An 18,927-nucleotide genomic window follows, 5' to 3' on the forward strand; every position below is an offset into this window, starting at 1 on the left:
ACCCCAATCCTCTAATTTGAAAATTTGGACATGTGCACATGGGTTTAGTCTTGATGCGCACATTGTGCTTATCCCAAACAAAAAATACTATTATGAAGAGGCTCCATTGTCATTTCCCCTATGACAATAGCTTGCATAATTCAGCATTGCTCATTCTTTTTATGAGCTCCTTGGATATGCCACGCCTCCATTTTGAGGCTCTTATCAACATGCATTGACGTAGATTCTTTGGTGTTTATGCCAATCCTATATGTGCTCCACAAAAATTGATTGGCATTGGTGCCGATCCTTGAGGTGCATTTGGTGTTCCCTAGTTCACATGGCCTTGATCGAATGTTTGCAACATAAGACTAGCTTCAATGAAATTATATACCTAAATGAATCCAGAAACATTCCCAAACTCATCCTCTAACTCATCCTCTAAAAACATAACATAGTGCAGCTTCAATCTCATGATAGTCACTCACAAGCTTCAATGAAATTGCCTATCTCCTCACTTATGATGTTCGCTCTAGGTCCACCATCCACAAATGAAATTGCCTTATCTTCTCAATTGTGTTGTTTGTTCCACATCCATCCACATAGATGGATGTTGAGGAACATGCATGATATTATGATTTGGGTGCCATGTATTAGTGATATCAATGTTAAAAAACCACATCTATTATGCTTTTGGATTTCCTACCCGTGGATGATGCCTTTCAAATAGGGTGCCACCACTCCTCATGAGCTGGTTTGTATATGTTGGTTACACTTAACTTAGCATTTATCAATCCAAGGAACTTCAATTTAAAGTTTTCTAGGCTCCTTTGATTTCCCAAAAAAACAATGGATAGGCATCTCAGGAAGGCCTCCTTCTCTCATTGGTGGACCCATTGGGGTTTATTATGTTATGGGCATGGTCTCTCATTTTGAGCTCCACCTTGCCCCAACATTGAAGCCCTGACTTCTTGTGTTTTGCAAAAGGAGAGGGTCCAACAACTAAGGAAAAATACGACAAGCTTAGAAAGCTGCCAATACTCGAAGAAAAGTGGATGAAAGAGCATGTCTATTCTAAACAATAATTCAAATATAACAGCCAATTTCCATCCAATTTTTGCCAGGTACAATTTGCCCATGTTTCCAATAAATGGGAGATTCAGGAGTACACCATACGCTGATTCATTTTCCCAGGGATTAAACAATCCCATACTTTATATATTATATTATTAACCAGCAAAAGCTAGTGTGCACTGTGATTGCCAAATGGGGTGACAGCCCCCTATATCTTAAAACTAAAGGCTTTGGCATAGCTAATATCTTTGATAGGCACTATTTGACCAGTTCCAATTGAAATTTGAATGTGTGCATCTAGGGAAACTCTTTAGAGGATTCCCAGATGGAATGGTCTTAAGTATGGCCCATATGAAATTTTCCTGCTCTCTGATTCAACTATGTGCTTTGGACTGCACAGTGGAGCCAATGCACAAATTGATGCATCGCCTGTGATTGAAAGCATTGGCCTTTCCAATGCAGATTCAAAAATACAGGCGTCTGATACTCGCAGGACTTCAAGCATCAGCATATACGTATTCATTCCTGATCAAATAATAGAACTTCAATCACTGCTGAACCTCCCAATTTTGGGGAGATACTGTTGGAGTCCCTGCTCCACTGCTGATCTCCTGAGTTTTCTTAAAGCGTTTTTCTGCATTTGGACACCAGCCAAAGTCAATGATAACACACATTTCAAATGAAATCCATGAATATCATTATAAAAAGGCAAGACTTAATAACAGAACTGTATTGCTTTGGCATACCTCGGCCATGCGCACTGTCTCATGGCTCACACCCAATTTGGCTGCTATCTGCCACCCAGTCCAACCAGCCCAAGAAAAAAGAAACACCATGAATATGTTCTGAACATGGTATTGGAAGCTAAAATTCAGAGCTCTGCTCATTTTACCCCTGAAGTTTAACTAGTTTCATATCTTTTATAATTGACATCAACTGCTAATGAGCATAGCTTACACAAATGGTCAAAAATCAATTTAATTCTTATGGCATTACAAACTTTAAAAAAAAGGCTTGACTTCAGGACAGTCAATTGACAAAGCTTAAAGAAACCACTGGGATGGTTGTTCTAGAGAGAATTAGCTGCTCAGCTAAGCGATTGTGGTCTCTTGTTCCTCCTCATAGAGCGTGGCATGAGATGGATATATTCCCCTCCCTGTGGATACTGCTCAGGATAAGGATCTGACACTTTTGGCTCTTTGTGAGATCCTTTCGTCCCCTATAATATGTTTTTTTGGTGAGTTATAATATTCCCCTTTTATGTGAAAATCAATAGGCTCATGTCTGTCTATTCCCGCCAGCAGTGCACAAATTAGCGCACTTGATATTTTAGTTTGCATCCAAATATAAAAGGCAGGCTAAGGCATAACGAAAATTTTCCCTTAAAAGAGTCAGAGTTGCGCTTACCTGAACAAGAGTCAGTGGTCTGTCTCCATACAGTCCATATCTCATATTCAGAACCTGGCATCATAAAAACATGACTGTCAAGATACTAGGAAAATTAAAGAAATGAGTAAACATTATCAGTTAAGAAAGGTTCTTTACCCGCCAATAGTTTTCTTTAGTTTGAAACTATTATGAGGAAGCTTAGTAATGCTAAGATCCAAGAAATTACACTATCTTCCAATAGATGTACAAGTTCACAAAAGTCTCAAGGATAGATTCCTCCAACAGAATTTGAATCTTTCTACATAAAATCTTAGAAGTTTGGAATCTCTGGGACATATATGTCATCTGTGAATCTCCTAACCTGACTCAGTTCATGTAATACGATTGGACAAATCTCACAAGAGATCAATCATTGCATAAACTCAGATTCATAAGTAAGAATGTAGAAGTTTGCTGTGAAAACAACACAAATAGTGCCTATCGGCATACCAATACTTTTTGTTGAAATAAAGAGTCTCCTAGAGTTATGAACAAATTATCAAGAACAAATTTTAACGGACACAAAGGACATCTTCATCATCTACAATTTTGCGCACCATCTCTTTTTCAAATCAAGGTCTTGCTTTTTAGATTCCATCCAATAAAAATCAAAATGCAAGACTGATTTTTCAACTGTTTAAACTTTGCATCTATCTTTTTTATATCTGTAGCTGAAAACTTCTACAACAGGCTTTCCTATTCATAACTTCAAATCTCCCAAACCTATTTTAATATAGAGTACACTTCTCAATAGTTGGAAACTTCTACAAGCTTTCCTATTTATAACTTCAAATCTCCCAAACCTATCTTGATATAGAGTACACTTAATAGAAAGTGTAGTAAAATCAAATGCTTCAAGCAAGATTGGAGTACACTTCTTTCCTACACTACGAGAGGAGTTGAAAAACGGTATGGCTGATATAACTTCCACCAAATCATTCAAAATCCAACTTAAATCTACTAGAGCATCAGCTTCTCTCAATAGGTTTCTCCAAAGTTCATAGACAGTTGTTAATGTGGACTTGAAGCAATACCTCAACCATTTTGAGAGTAGTTAGAGAAGTCTTACAAGTCTTAGGGTGTGCAAAGATAAGGAAGACTTGGATTGCAAATGAACCAAACAACTTACAAATGTTTTGAATCTTGATATTTCAAAATCAGATCCTTTTGAGCTATGGAACAAATAGCATATGTCTTTGCTGCAGAGTTAACCTCTCCTAGCAAAGATTGCCAAAAAATATATATATATATATAGTGAAGACAAAATTATTTGAGCATTTGTCTACATAAAAAATAATGAAGTTTTGCTGGAAATTATGCGAGGATCTCTCACCTTCTGAAGAGAGAGAGCTACCTCTAGTAAATTGAAGCGGGCGTCTATCCCTCCTGGAATGATATGACTTGGCCTTGCCATTGGCCATTCCGAGGTGTGAACCAAGGGGATTTCTCTTAGTTTAAAAAAAAAAAAGATTACTTCATTAAGTATGAATGAAAACCACAAGAGCAAGCTCTAATCACGATGATCTCTACGATATTCTTTACAGTGCTTTAGATGACATCCACGACGCTCAAGCCCGGTCTAGATAGTTAATGCTGAGAATACTCCCTCTACCAATGGCTTGCACAGCAAAGAAAAAGAACGAAAGACGACTCAACGAAAGCTGATGATCCACGATGATTTGTGACTTCGTTTCACCTCTTGTTTCGCATTGTTTCTTCTCGTCTTTGGCCAAGGTTTCTAAACCTTCTGATTGTTTTTCAAAACGAATAGTATAATTTTTACTATCCTCCTGTCTACATGTGGCAAATAGGGTTAGACTATTGTTAGTTCACTTTCATACACATTTGGTTAGGGTGCTATAACTTTGACACATGGCAAATTGGCTTATCCACAGTGCCATGTCAGCATGTACAATCAACCCTTCATGAATAAAAGCCAAAAGAAGAGAGTGATCTTTCTATTCCTGAGGGATTTCCACAGCCTCCTCCAAAAGTTTTTTTGCACCTCTACAGAAATGTAAAAACTATTCCAATGAGGAGCTCTCGAGGACCTCCAACCTCTACTGCTAAGCTGAAATCTCCTGGCATTTCTGACTGTGTAATAAAAGAAGGGGATGCACTTATCTAGGTGCCCTTCATCAATCCATTCCCACTTCCCTGGGTCCCACTGCAAGAACCTAATGGGGGAACCATCATATAACCAGAGTCTCCAAGACCCAAGTGCCAGGAGAATAGGGTCAGGATCAAGATACCACTGTGAGTCTATGCCCCACTCCATATAACCTGCAATCCTAAAAGGCTGGAAGGCAACCTCCAAAAGAATATCATCTGAAGATCTGAGAAGTCTGCCTCTCGACTAAACATCAAAGACAAGGGTCTCCTCATGTGCATCCCGCAAGGCAATAACCTATAAAGGAATATCCGTCCCCGTGAAAGCTCCAACCAAGTCGACTCTGTGATAGGCATGTCATCTGTATCTATCCACTCTGTTGGTATGGATGCCTCTATCTGCTACACCTGAATGCACTCCCTCTGAGGTGGCCAACTGATAAGAGTCTCTAATCATCTGGAAGCTTCCTAAAAGCTTGGAAGGCACCTACTGTGGAAGCGAATCCCCTCTCCCATCTAGACCACTGCATATAATGTGACACTCCTAGTGATTTACCATGCTCATCCAATATACAGTCATTCCATATGACTGGATGCCTCTCTATTTCTTCACGAGAGGAGGGTGGAACTCTCCGAAGAGTGCCTCTGAAGTTGCCCCAAGCCTTCAGAATGGCAGCCATGAAAGAAGAAGAGGGAGGTCTAAGATGGGATGAAGTAAAGATCCATCTCAAGCTGTCTATCCAATCTCCCCCACGAGATGGTGTACAAGACTGAATGCTGTGTAAGAAAAAATCTTTCCAAGGCTCCTGTCCAAGCATCAATCCTCTCACTACAAACTTGCAGAGCAAGGCCATACACTGCAAGTTCGGATCAATAATATTGAGACCTCTTTCCCTTATGGGGAGAATGAGGGTGTCCCAAGCCACACTGGCTAGAACATCTGAGGTGCATCTAACCAACTCCATAGGAAGTTCCTAATAGGTCTCATGAGCTGAGAGATACAACCTCTAGATGTGCACCAACATGAGCAAACGAACCAGGCAATAGCCAATAATACCTAGTTCACATTCAGCCCTTTGGGCATTCATTATTCAGTTATATCTATTTCCTCTTTGGAGGTCCACCACATTCTCTCCCTCTGATTCTCTCACTCACATCCACAACTCACTTTGTGTATGGAGTGCATCATCTTGCAGTTGCAGTTAGTATTGAGCAGGAGAGAGAGTGAGGATAGTCTATCTCCCGCTACAGCCAAGGCAGCTTATCTTTATAATTGTTTATAAAAGCTTGCCTTGTCACATGACACTACCATGTCATCTAGGATTGTGAAAGCCCTAATTGTTGGTCATGTAGATAGTAGGCTTCTTGTGTATTGTGTATATTTTTCACACACTATTGTACATGTTGTCCCTCTCCAATTCTGAGAACGTAACTTTTCTCTTAAGCTCTCATCCATTTTGTCCCCCTCCAATTGTGAGATCTGAAGCGGTTGTTTTGTTTGTTTTGCATCCATACGCTCCACAATAAATTCCAACTTCACATTGCTCATTTTTCATCTTGGAGCAGAAATTGCAGACTTCTGCAGGTTTTGAGACTGCTATTTGTTAGACAAAAGTCTGATGTTCATGCTTTGGAAGTATAATTCTGCAAAATCTTGAAAAAGTTGCGAGTAGAAAGTGGAGAATTTCTAGTTGTGCATTGAATTGTGCAAATTTCAGCAAGAGATTAACCCCTTTGGTGTTGTGAAAAAGTTTTCTAGTTGCGAGCTTTGACTTTGGTCAGTTTAGATGATAGAACTAATTAAAAATGACTTGGTCATTGATTTTGATGCCTATAAACTAGAGGGGTCGGGTAGTTATGGTATATGGAAGCACAGATTGAAGAACTCCTTGCTTGCTTTACTTTTGAGAGGTTGTTCAGGTGTTAGATAAGAAACCTCAAGTATGTGCAAAGGAGATTGTAGGCTTTGCAAAAAAGCAAAAAGGGAGATGCTACCATCAATCTCTCAATACGAGAACATGTCATTACTATAATTTTACCCTAGATGCATTTGGAAAGTCCATAAACACTTGTTTACTGCAGGAAAGTGTGTTCAGATATAGATGCATGAAGATGGAGAAATCTGCCAAGGATAGTACAAATGTCTCAAAGCTCCTCCCATACGTGAATAAATGTGTTGCCACTATGCTCAATGTTAGAAGTGCAGTTCTTTTCATACACCACTCGGATTAGTAGACAACTAGTTGGAGGCCTCAGCCTGGAGCCATCTAGAGAGCACCACTGTGTGAAGCAACAGATTCCCACTCAGGTCATTACCAAATTTTTGTCTTGACCAAATTTTTGTCTTGGCTCTAGACCAGCCTTCACCAAGGAAGATTTCCTATTTTTCTGGGTGTTGGCTCATGGGGGGCAACCCATTGGGTCGTGGCTAGTGCAGATGCAACGAGATGGGACCTATCATTGTTATTTGGCATGTGTTGGGGTAAAGGCACATTGCCACCCCTTTATTAAAAATATGACACCTATGACTGTCTTAAGACAGTCATAGGGGGAAAAACCTAATCCTAATAAAACCTATGAGTTTGTGGTGTGGCTCATCACTTCACACCCGCATCTTGAGTGTCACTCTCTCTCTCACTCTCTCCCCGTGGTTCTTCTCTTCCTAACCTTCCCCTTCAACTGGTATCAGAGCTATCTATCCTTCCCCCCCTACCCTGCCCTACCCACCCCCTCTATCTATCCTCAGCTCAGCGCAGGCAGCGTGCAGGCAACGCGTGGGCGCAGCTGGGCGTCGAATCGCGTACAGACGTACGGCCGTCCGTACATCCGTACGGACACTGTACGGTCGACCGTACCGTACGGATCGCCGTACGGACTGCGACAGGGAGGTACATTTTTCGATTGGGAGCAGCGCAAGGAACTTCTGCGTTAGGGATCTGCGTCAAGGAAGGTTTCTTTTTTCGAAATTTTTTTTCGTACCCTGCACAAGTACACGAGCTGAAGTACAGCTGGTACAGCTGGAATACGAGTTGTGTGCAGCACGAGTGCAACTGAACGTGCATCTAGGCACGCAAGCCTAGGAAGCATTCGAGGAGGAAGAAGAAGAAAATCTCCAATTTCGAGAAAAGTACAGCAGGTACAACGAGGAGATTTGGAATTTTCCCGAGGTGCATTGCATTGCGTGAAGTACAACAAGTACTTTTCTTTTACTTCCCTCCTGTTTGGAGGAGGACTTGTGCACAGATATCGGGATTTATGCATCTAACAGAGGATATATGCTTTTACTGGGTTTGAATCTCAGTTTACGGGTGAGCAGATCATAGGAATTTTGCCCGGCAGTTGATGCCTTGTATGCCTTGAGGTAGTGTAGTGCCAGAGTGCACACATTCGTCTCGATTTCCGCAGTGTGGAGGTGACATTTTCTTGCACGTCACATTTCTTGTGCAACACTCAGAGAACCTCAGTTGAGCCACGCTTGGCCAGGGCGCATCGAGTTTACTCGGTCCCTAACTATCCATCGTTGACAGTGCTCAAAAGGTTCATCATTGAGTGTTTGTACGTTGGGATCTGTGTATGTCACTTCTACACAGGGTGCCAAATCAAGGGGCTTTTGCCCAGATTTTGCTTGAGAGCACTTGGGTTACTGTTTTGAGACCTTCAGATGCCTTTTATCCCCTTGGCTGAAGGGTGATTACTTGGGATTTGTCCCATTTTCTGTTGCAGGTTTGTGACAGGCTGAAGAGTCTGGAGCTTTTCTTTCAGTGAACAGAACAGTGTATGACAAGTGGTTTATGCATATAAAATCAGTGCAATACCTCATCTGAGGTGGGAGAAGTGATCAGGACAGCAGTGCTTTGTGCTTTGTCAGCTGATGATGCACTGTTAAAGCGCTTGTGGAACAGCTGCAGCATTCTGAAATTACTGTTTTATGCCTATTTGAGCACGGTACAGTGTGTTAGAAGGTACAATAACTGGAGGGAAATTTTTTCTGTTTTGCTGCAGATTTTTTAACAGTAAAAACAGCACTATTGTGAGTGCTCCTGGCTCTTGATAGAGCAGGTTTTTTCTGAGAAATCAGAATTTTATTCAGTCTTTTTTAACTTACAGGGAGTCAGGTACTTTCCTTATCTGATATGGCATCAGGGGGAAGTGAATCATCAATTCTGAACATAAAGAAATTGGAAGGGGCACACAATTATGCATTATGGGCAGAACAGTGTTTGAATGTACTTCTGCTTAAGAAGATTTCTAAGCCCATAAGGGTGAAGGGTGTCAAGCCATCTGGGATGTCAGATGATGAATGGGAGGAGCTAGATTTGTCTGCGAGGGCTGCTATCATGCTTACTCTCAGTGATTCTCTTGTGTACAATGTTCAGGCTGAAAAGACCTCTTATGGTGTATGGCAGAGGCTAGCAGAGTTGTATGCCCAAAAGAGTTCAGCCAGTAAGGTGTATTGGTTGAAGAAGCTGGTTGATCTTCGCATGAAGGAAGGTACAGCTATGACCTCACACTTGAGTGAGTTCAATGCCATCTTTACACAGCTTATTGCACAGGGATTGAACCTTGATGAGGAGTTCAAGGCTACTTTCTTGTTGTGTACCCTTCCTGAGAGTTGGGACACTTTCAAGACCACCCTGTCTAATTCAAATGTCACTCTTATGTATGTTGATGTGAAGAGCTCTCTCCTCATGGAGGAAATGAGCAGGAAAAATAATATGGGCAGTAAGTCTTCAAATGCTTTGCAGGTATTGGAAAGAGGCAGGACTCAGCAGAAGGGGAGATCTGCTAGTAAGTCCAAATCCCGCAGTCAGTCCCGTGGTAAAAAGGATATTGAATGCTTTTATTGTGGCAAGAAGGGACATGTGAAGTCTAGGTGCTTCAAGTTTATACGGGATCAGAAAGCCAAGAAGGCTGAAGCAAAGGATGCAGGCAGTGGAAGCAAAGGCAAGGCCAAGGTAGATGACTTGGATGCAGTGAATGTTGCAGCAGAGGACAGTGACAGTGACAGTGACAGACATGAGGTATTATGTTCTTCTGCTGTAATTGCACACACATTGGTTATTGATGGCCATGACATGCACACCTGGCTCTTGGATTCAGGTGCTTCTTTTCATGTTACTCCTCATAAGGAGTGGTTTACTTCTTACACAGGTACTCATGGAGTTGTTCACCTTGGGAACAACTATGCATGTCAGATTGCAGGGATTGGCAGTATACAGATAGTATTCCCTGATGGACGGCCATTTATGCTTGATGGTGTTCGCCATGTGCCGCAAATCAAGAAAAATCTGATTAGCACTGGCTTGTTGGATGACAGTGGTTACCACACCACATTTGGAGATTCCAAATGGGTGATTACTGATGGCCAGGTTGTAGTGGCTGAGGGTTATAAGAGTGATACCTTGTACCCTCTTTATGTTTCCAGTGTGGGTAATCATGTTGTTGCCATAACCGAGCTGCCAAAGGTTTCATTGTGGCATAGCCGGTTGGGACACATGTCTGTTAAAGAAATGCAAGAACTGTCACGTTTGGGTTATCTGCCGTCTCTTTCTTTTTCAGATTTGCCTACTTGTGATCATTGCATATTTGGCAAGCATTTGTGACTCCTCATAAGAGGAGAACTCCCCAGAATAGAGCACCGCTTGATCTAGTGCACACTGATTTGTGTGAGATGCCACAGTTATCACTAGGGGGTGCAAAGTATTTTATTACTTTTATTGATGATGCCACACGCAAAGTGTGGGTCTATTTCTTGAAGCATAAAAGCGATGCCTTAGATGCTTTCAAGAAGTTTGTCGCTCAGGTTGAGAATCGGACAGGTCGTAGGCTAAAATTGTTGGAATTATATCTATAATTCAGCAGTGACCAATGTAATATAATAAGTTAGTTAGGGGCACTTTTCCCTCTTTTAGAGGTTTTTCCCCCTAACTGCAGTTAGTTCACTAACTATGGTTAGTGACTACTAAGGTTTTGTCACTATGACAAAACCTTATCTACACTACTTTGTGTTGTACTCTTTACACACTCTATTGAGCAACTACAGCTTTCAAGCTTACGTCTCTCTCACTCTCTCTTGCTCTCACTCTCTCTATCTATCTCCATTCCTTCATTTGGTATCAGAGCGGGTCCAAGAGCCTGGTGCTCCTTGCTCCCTCAAGCTTCAACCATTGCCTCGACTTTCAGCCTCAGCAGATCTGCCCGTACAGTCCGTACGACTGTACGGATTTCTAAGACTGCCGTTCGATTTCGCCGTACGCCGTACAGCTCCGAGTTTCCGTACCTGCAGACGTACCTCGCCGTACGCCGTACAGCTCCGAGCTCCCGTACATCGCCGTACATCGTACCTGAAAAGTCTGCGCGCCGTACATCGTACTTCGCCGTACACCGTACCTGTCGACGCAGCGCCGTACACCGTGGGCAGATATCCGTACGTACGGTATCTGTCGTGGTAACCGTACTTGTCGACGCAGTACTTCCTGTACGGTGCCGTACAAACTGTACGGCATTTCCGTACAGTATTCAGTACAATCTGTACTGAATCTCAGTACAGCAGCAATTCTTCTTGGTTTTGGACAAGACATTTGCAGGTGTTCCTTGGCAGGTCATCTTTGATTTGGCAGGTGATTTTTGGCAGGCTAAGTTTGCAGACAGCCATTGTTTGGCTAGGTATTCTGCAAGAACATTTGGGGCATTTTACAGATTGAAGCCATTGCAATCATTGGGCAAATTTGAAGCTATCACAAGAGCAAAATTGCAGATTTTTCTGAAATTTGGGGCTTTTGTATTAAAATTGCAGATTTGGGGCTTTTGGCATTTTTACCCCTTTCTGGCTGCAATTTCTAGCCACAAATTGGGGCTTTTGTGTTTGGAGAGCATTTTTTGGAGTATTCAGTATATACTGCCTTTATTGGAGTGTTTGGAACACTTTTGGCAGATTTTGGAGAGTGTTCTATGCTTGGACAGATTTCTGACAGCTCAAGTGCAGAAATCTAAGTTGCTTATACAGCCCGTGCTTGGGTGTGGTTTTTGGGAGTTGTGCATTTTATTCCCAGTAAGGGAATTCAGCTTTGTATCTGCTTCAATTCCTTTTTCAGATATGGCCCATCAAAATCAGAATGATTTTCAGTTCGGTGGTCTTTCTCAGGAAGACAAATTGGATGGTACCAACTACTCCCTCTGGAGTTTCATGGTACGTAATATTCTGATTTCTCGCAATCTATGGGATTATGTCAATGGGGATGAAATCCGACCAGCAGATATTGCACCTGCTACCCCTCCTCACCAAGGAGGTGGAAGAGGTCGCGCACAAGGTGCAGCTGCAGGACAAGTTGTTGGTGCAGCTACAGTTAATACTCCTGAACAAAAGAGATGGGATTCACGAGATGCCTTAGCCTTGTCTTGCATCTCTCTTTCAGTGAAAAGATCAATCATTCCGCATATCCGGTCGTGTAAGACCTCCAGGGCAGCGTGGGATATTTTGGAAAGCATGTATGCAGCACGGAATGATGCCAGGGTATCTTTTTTAAAAAGAGAGTTGACCAATACACATATGGAGGAGGGTGACTCCATGTCAGCCCACCTCACTAAGCTACAGGATCTCAGAGAGCAGTTGTTAAATATAGATGAAATTATTCCTGATTCAGAGATGATTACAACCACTCTGAATTCTCTTCCTGAGTCTTATCTCAGCTTTCATACTTCGCTGAATTTATCATTGAGGGGGGGTGCAAATCCTCTTTCTTTTCATGAGCTGATAGGACTTCTGCTTCAGGAAGAGCAGACCAGGAAAAATTTGGCTTCACGTGCAGGTGAACAAGCCATGCTCTCAAAATTCAAATCAAAAACAAAGGGACAGGCAAAAACAGCAGCAAATCAGCCTTCCAGTGGGTCAGGACAGCCTTCACAAAAGGCTAAAAGTGATGCAAGCAAGCCCAAAAAGAAGGGTTTCTGTCACTACTGCAAAAAGCCAGGTCATCACATAGCAGAATGCAGGAAAAGGATTGCAAAGGAAAAGAAAAACAGCTCAGGAATGGCTGTTTCAGATTCAGCCCCTTGTGCATCTGACAGTGGGGATGCTGCAGCCAACTTTGTTGGTCAAGATTATGCCTTTTTATCTTGCATTTCTGATTCTAAGTTGGCTGTTCCAGATGCTCGGGATAGTACAGCTTCATGCAGTGATGATACATATGCATTTTTGACTTGCAGTTTTGACTCTCCTTCAGATGCATCTGCTTTCAGTGTTGATGAAACACTGAACACATGGTATTTTGATAGCGGTGCATCCAAGCACATCACTTCGAGGAAGTGTCTCTTTACTTCCTTGCATCCACCCCCTGTTGGTAAGAAAGTCACTTGTGCCAACAACTCCTCATATTCAGTACGTGGCACAGGAGCAGTTGAGCTCACTGCAATTGATGGCTCAATTTTCAGACTTTCTGATGTTTTATATGTGCCTGGCATAACCAAAAATCTCCTTTCAGTGTCCACTCTTAACAGAGATGGATTTCAGGTCATCTTTGAGGATGACAAATGTGCTGTCCGGGACAGGGAAGCTAACTATGCCTTAATGTTATCTGGTACTCTGCTGCGTGGGCTTTTTCAGCTTGATATTTTTCAGAAAAGAGCAGCTCATGCTTTGGCAATTTCTTCCCCTACAGTTGCCATGCAAAATGCAGATTTATGGCATGCCAGATATGGCCACATGAATTACAACAGCTTGATGACACTTCAGAAATTTTCAATGGTTGATGCATTGCCCCCTCTTGAGATACCTCCTCCACATGCCTGTGAAGGGTGCATTTTAGGTAAAATGCATAGATTTCCCTTCAAGAAGGATGGTTCAGTTAAAGCTGTTCGCAAATTGCAGCTTATACACAGTGATGTCTGTGGTCCCATGAGGACTCCTTCATTGGGTGGTCATCTCTACTTTGTCACATTTATTGATGACTACTCCAATTTTACTTGGGTTTATGGGCTGAAAAAGAAATCTGAAGTGTTCACAGTGTTTAAACACTTTTCAGCCATGGTTGAAAATGAAACCGGGCTCAAGATCCAGATATTACGCACGGATAGAGGTGGGGAATACCTATCTGCAGAATTTGATGCTTTCCTCAAACAAAAGGGTATTGTGCATCAGCTCACAGTCAGGCTGACCCCTCAGCAAAATGGCAAAGCTGAGAGGAAAAATAGAACCCTCATGGAGATGGACAGATGTATGCTGAAAAGCAAACACATGCCTCATAAATTCTGGTTAGAGGGTTTGATGTGTGCCAATTACATTTTGAACAGGGCTCCCACTAAGGCTTTAAAAACAAAAACTCCTTTTGAGGTCTGGAATGACAGGAAGCCTTCAGTGGATCACTTCCAAGTCTTTGGATGCCTTGCCTATGCACATGTGCCAGTTGAATTTAGGCACAAATTGTCAGATAAAGCCATCAAATGCATATTTGTTGGATATAGTGCAGAAAGCAAGGGGTATCGTCTCTACAATCCTGCTACACGCAAAATCATTGTAAGTAGAGATGTGATATTTTCTGAAAATTCAGCTTACACTCAGGGTGAATTTCAAATGCCTTCACCTTCAGAAGATGTATTTCAAGGGTTGCTACCCATTGCTTTGGGTTCCCCTGCTGATTTTTCTGATCCAAATCAGAATTTACAGCAACCTTCACATGCTTCAGTTCCGCCACGGGATGTCATGCCTCCTCCACAGGAAGTGGAACAAGTGGTACAGCAAGAAATTGCAGACATACATGCAGCAAAAACAGTCCCAAACTGGCTGTTACAGACTCTCCGGGAGAGTAAACTTGATGCTCCGTTACCTGGCAGGACTCGCAGTGCAGCAAGGCACATGGAAGGTGCTAATTCAGTGGAATCAGCATATGCAGGTACTCTCCTTGATGAAGAGGAGCCTGCCACATTTGAAGAGGCACAAGGTAATGTGCATTGGATGAATGCCATGCACGATGAGTTGCAGTCCATTGCCAAAAATCAGACTTGGGATGTTGTGGACTTGCCACCGGGTAAACATGCTATTGGCACACGATGGGTATTTAAAGTCAAACGGAAGCCAGATGGCTCCATTGACAGATATAAAGCCAGGCTGGTTGCTAAAGGCTATGCTCAGAAAAAGGGCATAGATTATGAGGAGACTTTTGCTCCTACATCCCGGATGACCACCATCCGCTCAGTAATTGCAATGGCTGCCCATTTTGAGTGGAATGTTCATCAGTTGGACATCAAAACAGCCTTCTTAAATGGGGACTTGCTGGAAGAGGTGTATGTCAAACCACCTCCGGGTTTTGAAATTACAGCAAATGCACTTCAAGTCTGCAAGCTTAATAAAGCTTTATATGGGCTGAAACAGGCCCCTCGTGCATGGTATGCCAAGATACATGCCTTTTTGACCAGCAAGGGGCTGCACAATAGTCCTACTGAGAGCACCCTCTACATCAAGATGGATGGGGGGGAAATATTAGTCATCCTTCTTTATGTTGATGACTTACTGCTCACAGGGTCCAATGACGACAAAATTGCAGATTTCAAAACTGATTTGCAGACCCACTTTGATATGTCAGATTTGGGGCTGCTTCATTTTTATTTGGGGATCCAGTTCTCTCATGAGAGACGTGGCACTGTTATGTCTCAGTCCAAGTATGTTCAGAAACTTTTGGACAGATTTAACATGCAAGAGTGTAAGCCCATATCTACTCCTATGGAACCGGGGCTGAAACTCACAATGCATGATGCAGGAGAATCAGTTGATGCCACACTTTACAGTCAAGCTGTTGGATGCCTCATATATCTCTGCAATACTAGGCCTGATATTCAGTTTGCAGTATCTCAGGTGAGCAGGTATATGCACAGCCCTAAAACTATGCATTGGCAGGCAGTTAAGCGCATCTTCCGTTATTTGCAAGGCACCAAGTCTTTTGGCTTACTATTTCCCAGGGGGGGTGACTTGCAGATGCATGCCTACAGTGATTCAGATTGGGCTGGTGATTATGACACTAGGCAGTCCACTAGTGGCAATTGTTTCTTTTTGGGAAAATCTTGCATTTCATGGCTAAGCAAGAAACAATCTACAGTGGCTACCTCATCATGTGAAGCTGAGTACAGGGCAGCTTTCACAGCAACAATGGAATGTGTCTGGCTGAGACGTTTATTTGCTGATCTTTATCTGTCTTTGGAGGGTCCTTCTCCAATTCTCACTGATAGTCAGAGTGCCATTGCAGTGGCAAAGAATCTAGTGTTTCATGCTCGCACGAAGCACATTGAGGTTCACTATCATTACGTCAGAGAGAAGTTACATGCAGGAGAGATCAGTATGATCTTTGTGTCCACACATGACAACGTTGCAGATATCTTCACCAAAGCACTACCACGTGAGAAGTTCGAGGCATTTCGCAGTGCCCTGAACTTATATCCGTTTGGTGATTGATCAGCCTTGTACATGACATTGGCACTGCAGGGGGGTGTTGGAATTATATCTATAATTCAGCAGTGACCAATGTAATATAATAAGTTAGTTAGGGGCACTTTTCCCTCTTTTAGAGGTTTTTCCCCCTAACTGCAGTTAGTTCACTAACTATGGTTAGTGACTACTAAGGTTTTGTCACTATGACAAAACCTTATCTACACTACTTTGTGTTGTACTCTTTACACACTCTATTGAGCAACTACAGCTTTCAAGCTTACGTCTCTCTCACTCTCTCTTGCTCTCACTCTCTCTATCTATCTCCATTCCTTCAAAAATGCCTCAGATCCGATAATGGGGGTGAGTATGTGTCACATGCTTTTGTGCAGTTTTGCGAAGCTAAGGGCATCAAACAGGAACTCACAGCCCCTCATAATGCATCTCAAAATGGTGTAAGTGAGCGGATGAATCGAACTGTTCAGGAGAAGGTTCGATGTATGTTGTCTTATGCTGCATTGCCCCATGGCTTTTGGGCAGAAGCCGTGCAAACCATAGTTAGGGGAAACGGAAACCGGGAAACGGGGAACGGAAACGGAAACGAAAACGTTTCGGGATTTCTGGGAGGGCTGAAACGGGGAAACGCCACGTCAGCAAGGGAGGGGAGTAGATGATGATGGAGGGCTGAAGCAGGCTGCAGGAGAGAAAGGAGAGGAAAGGAGTGAATGGGGCTGAAGCAGGGCTGGAAAACCTTGAGGATGGAGAGAGTATGAGGCTGAAGGAGTGGAAGGAGCCTGGAGACCAAAATCAAAAGCAAAAAGACAAAAAATGTGATTTTAGAGACCTAGCAGCCTGTGTTGTCTGAAACGGCACGTTTCAGGGCTCTGAAACGCGTTTCAGACTGGCTGAAACGTTTCAGCCAGCCGTTTCAGGGTCCTGAAACGTTTCAAACCCTGAAACGCGTTTCAGGAAACGGGGCTTCTCTGAAACGGTGTTTCAGGCCTGGCTGGGCTCTGAAACGCGTTTCAGCGTAACTGTGGTGCAAACAGCAGTTCACATTATTAACAGGTCGCCAAACAAGGCTTTGGAGTTGAAAGTGCCAGAGGAGGTGTGGTCTGGCAAGCCACCCTCATATAAGCACTTACGTGTGTTTGGCTGCGAGTGCTTTGCTCATGTACGCAAAGAACTGCGCACCAAACTGGAGCCAAAGTCTCTCAGATGCATCTTCATGGGTTATGGTGACGAAGGTGAAATGGGGTACAGGTTATGGGATCCCGTTAAACGGAAGATTATACGCAGCAATGATGTCATCTTTAAAGAGGATAGTGTACACAAGGAACCCGTGCAACCTGTGGAATACAGGAGGGTTATTTATGATGATGATGGACAACAAAGAATGCCCTTTTATATGCAGCAGCAGGCTGCTGCAGATAACCCTGTTCAAGAGGGTATACAGGCTGGAAATCAGCCAGATAATTTTGCCAATGATGCACCACTGGATATGCCAGCAAATGGGGCTGTAGAACAGCCAAGTATGGTGGTACAGCCACCCGTCATGCATGACGAACAGGCTAGACAGCAGCCTAATCCGGAACATTTTGTTAGGAGGAGCACCCGTGTACAACGGCCTCCTGACAGGTTTGTTCCAGGAGCCAATAATGTGGCTGATTTTATCATGCTGGAGAAAGCCATGCAATCTGAAATGGACTCCCTACTTCAAAATGATACATGGGACTTGGTGCAGCTACCTGCAGGCAGAAAGGTTTTGCCATGCAAGTGGGTTTACAAAGTCAAAGTGGATTCAAATGCTTTACCGAGGTATAAAGCCAGATTGGTTGCCAAGGGATTTAAGCAGGAGAAAGGTATTGACTTTGATGAGATCTTTTCCCCTGTAGTCAAGATGACTACTTTGAGAGCAGTGTTAGCTCTTGTTGCTCATGAGGACATGGATTTATGTCAGATGGATGTGAAGACTGCTTTTCTTCACGGAGATCTCCATGATGAGATCTATATGAGTCAGCCAGAGGGATATGCTGTTAAAGGGAAAGAGCAGCTTGTGTGTAAACTCAAAAGGAGCTTGTATGGACTCAAGCAGGCACCAAGAGAATGGTACAAGAAGTTTGATGCCTTCATGCAGTCCCAAGGGTATCATAGGTGTGAGACCGATCATTGCTTGTACACCAAACGGGCAAAGGATGGCAGTTTGATGCTACTCATTCTATATGTGGATGACATGCTGATTGCCAGTAAATCTCAGCATGAGATTAATGCTTTGAAGAAACAACTGCATAAGTCTTTTGACATGAAAGACTTGGGTGATGCAAACCATATTCTTGGCATGCGGATTACTCGTGACAGGTCCAAGGGACTTTTGTTTCTGTCACAGAAGGAGTACATTGGCAAGGTACTGCAGAGGTTTAAAATGGAGGGGGGGAAGTCTATTAGTACCCCGTTGCCTCCACATTTAAAACTCAGCAGTAAGGACAGCCCCAGATCAGATGATGATAAGGCTGAAATGGCCAAGGTTCCGTATGCATCTGCAGTTGGTTCTTTGATGTATGCCATGGTTGCCACTCGTTCAGATATTGCTTTTGCGGTGGGAGTCATCAGCAGGTATATCACAAATCCAGGCAAGCGGCACTGGGAAGCAGTGAAAGGTGTCTTGAGGTATCTCAAGGGTACCAAAGACTTGTGCATATGCTATGGTAGGCAGGATGCATTGGTGCATGGTTTTACAGATTCAGACTATGCACGGAATGCAGATAATCGGAAGTCTACTACCGGTTATATTTTCACATTTGCAGGAGGTGCTATATCATGGGTGTCTCGGTTGCAGAAATGCGTTGCACTGTCAACTACTGAAGCTGAATATGTTGCAGCCACTGAGGCTTGCAAGGAAGCGATATGGCTTACTCGGCTGGTGG

At 43.1% G+C, this 18,927-nt stretch overlaps 1 protein-coding gene across 1 annotated transcript in view; it reads right to left on the bottom strand.

Moving 5' to 3' along the window:
* Window positions 1-1,095: 1,095 nt before the first annotated feature.
* The window catches only part of LOC147904002 (uncharacterized), a 44,845-nt gene continuing 27,013 nt past the window's right edge, over window positions 1,096-18,927 (bottom strand). The window contains exons 9-11 of the mRNA XM_087372859.1: window positions 2,461-2,514; window positions 1,800-1,847; window positions 1,096-1,687 (exon numbers count right to left, since the gene is read on the bottom strand). Of these exons, the coding sequence (XP_087228985.1) occupies window positions 1,598-1,687; window positions 1,800-1,847; window positions 2,461-2,514 (192 nt within the window). The 3' untranslated portion in view covers window positions 1,096-1,597. The remainder of the gene's footprint in view (window positions 1,688-1,799; window positions 1,848-2,460; window positions 2,515-18,927) is intronic.

The sequence above is a fragment of the Dipteris shenzhenensis genome, chromosome 3 (assembly GCF_047967505.1).
Source record: "Dipteris shenzhenensis isolate YYH24624 ecotype China chromosome 3, Dip_SZ_1.0, whole genome shotgun sequence".
Taxonomy (NCBI): Eukaryota; Viridiplantae; Streptophyta; class Polypodiopsida; order Gleicheniales; family Dipteridaceae; genus Dipteris; species Dipteris shenzhenensis.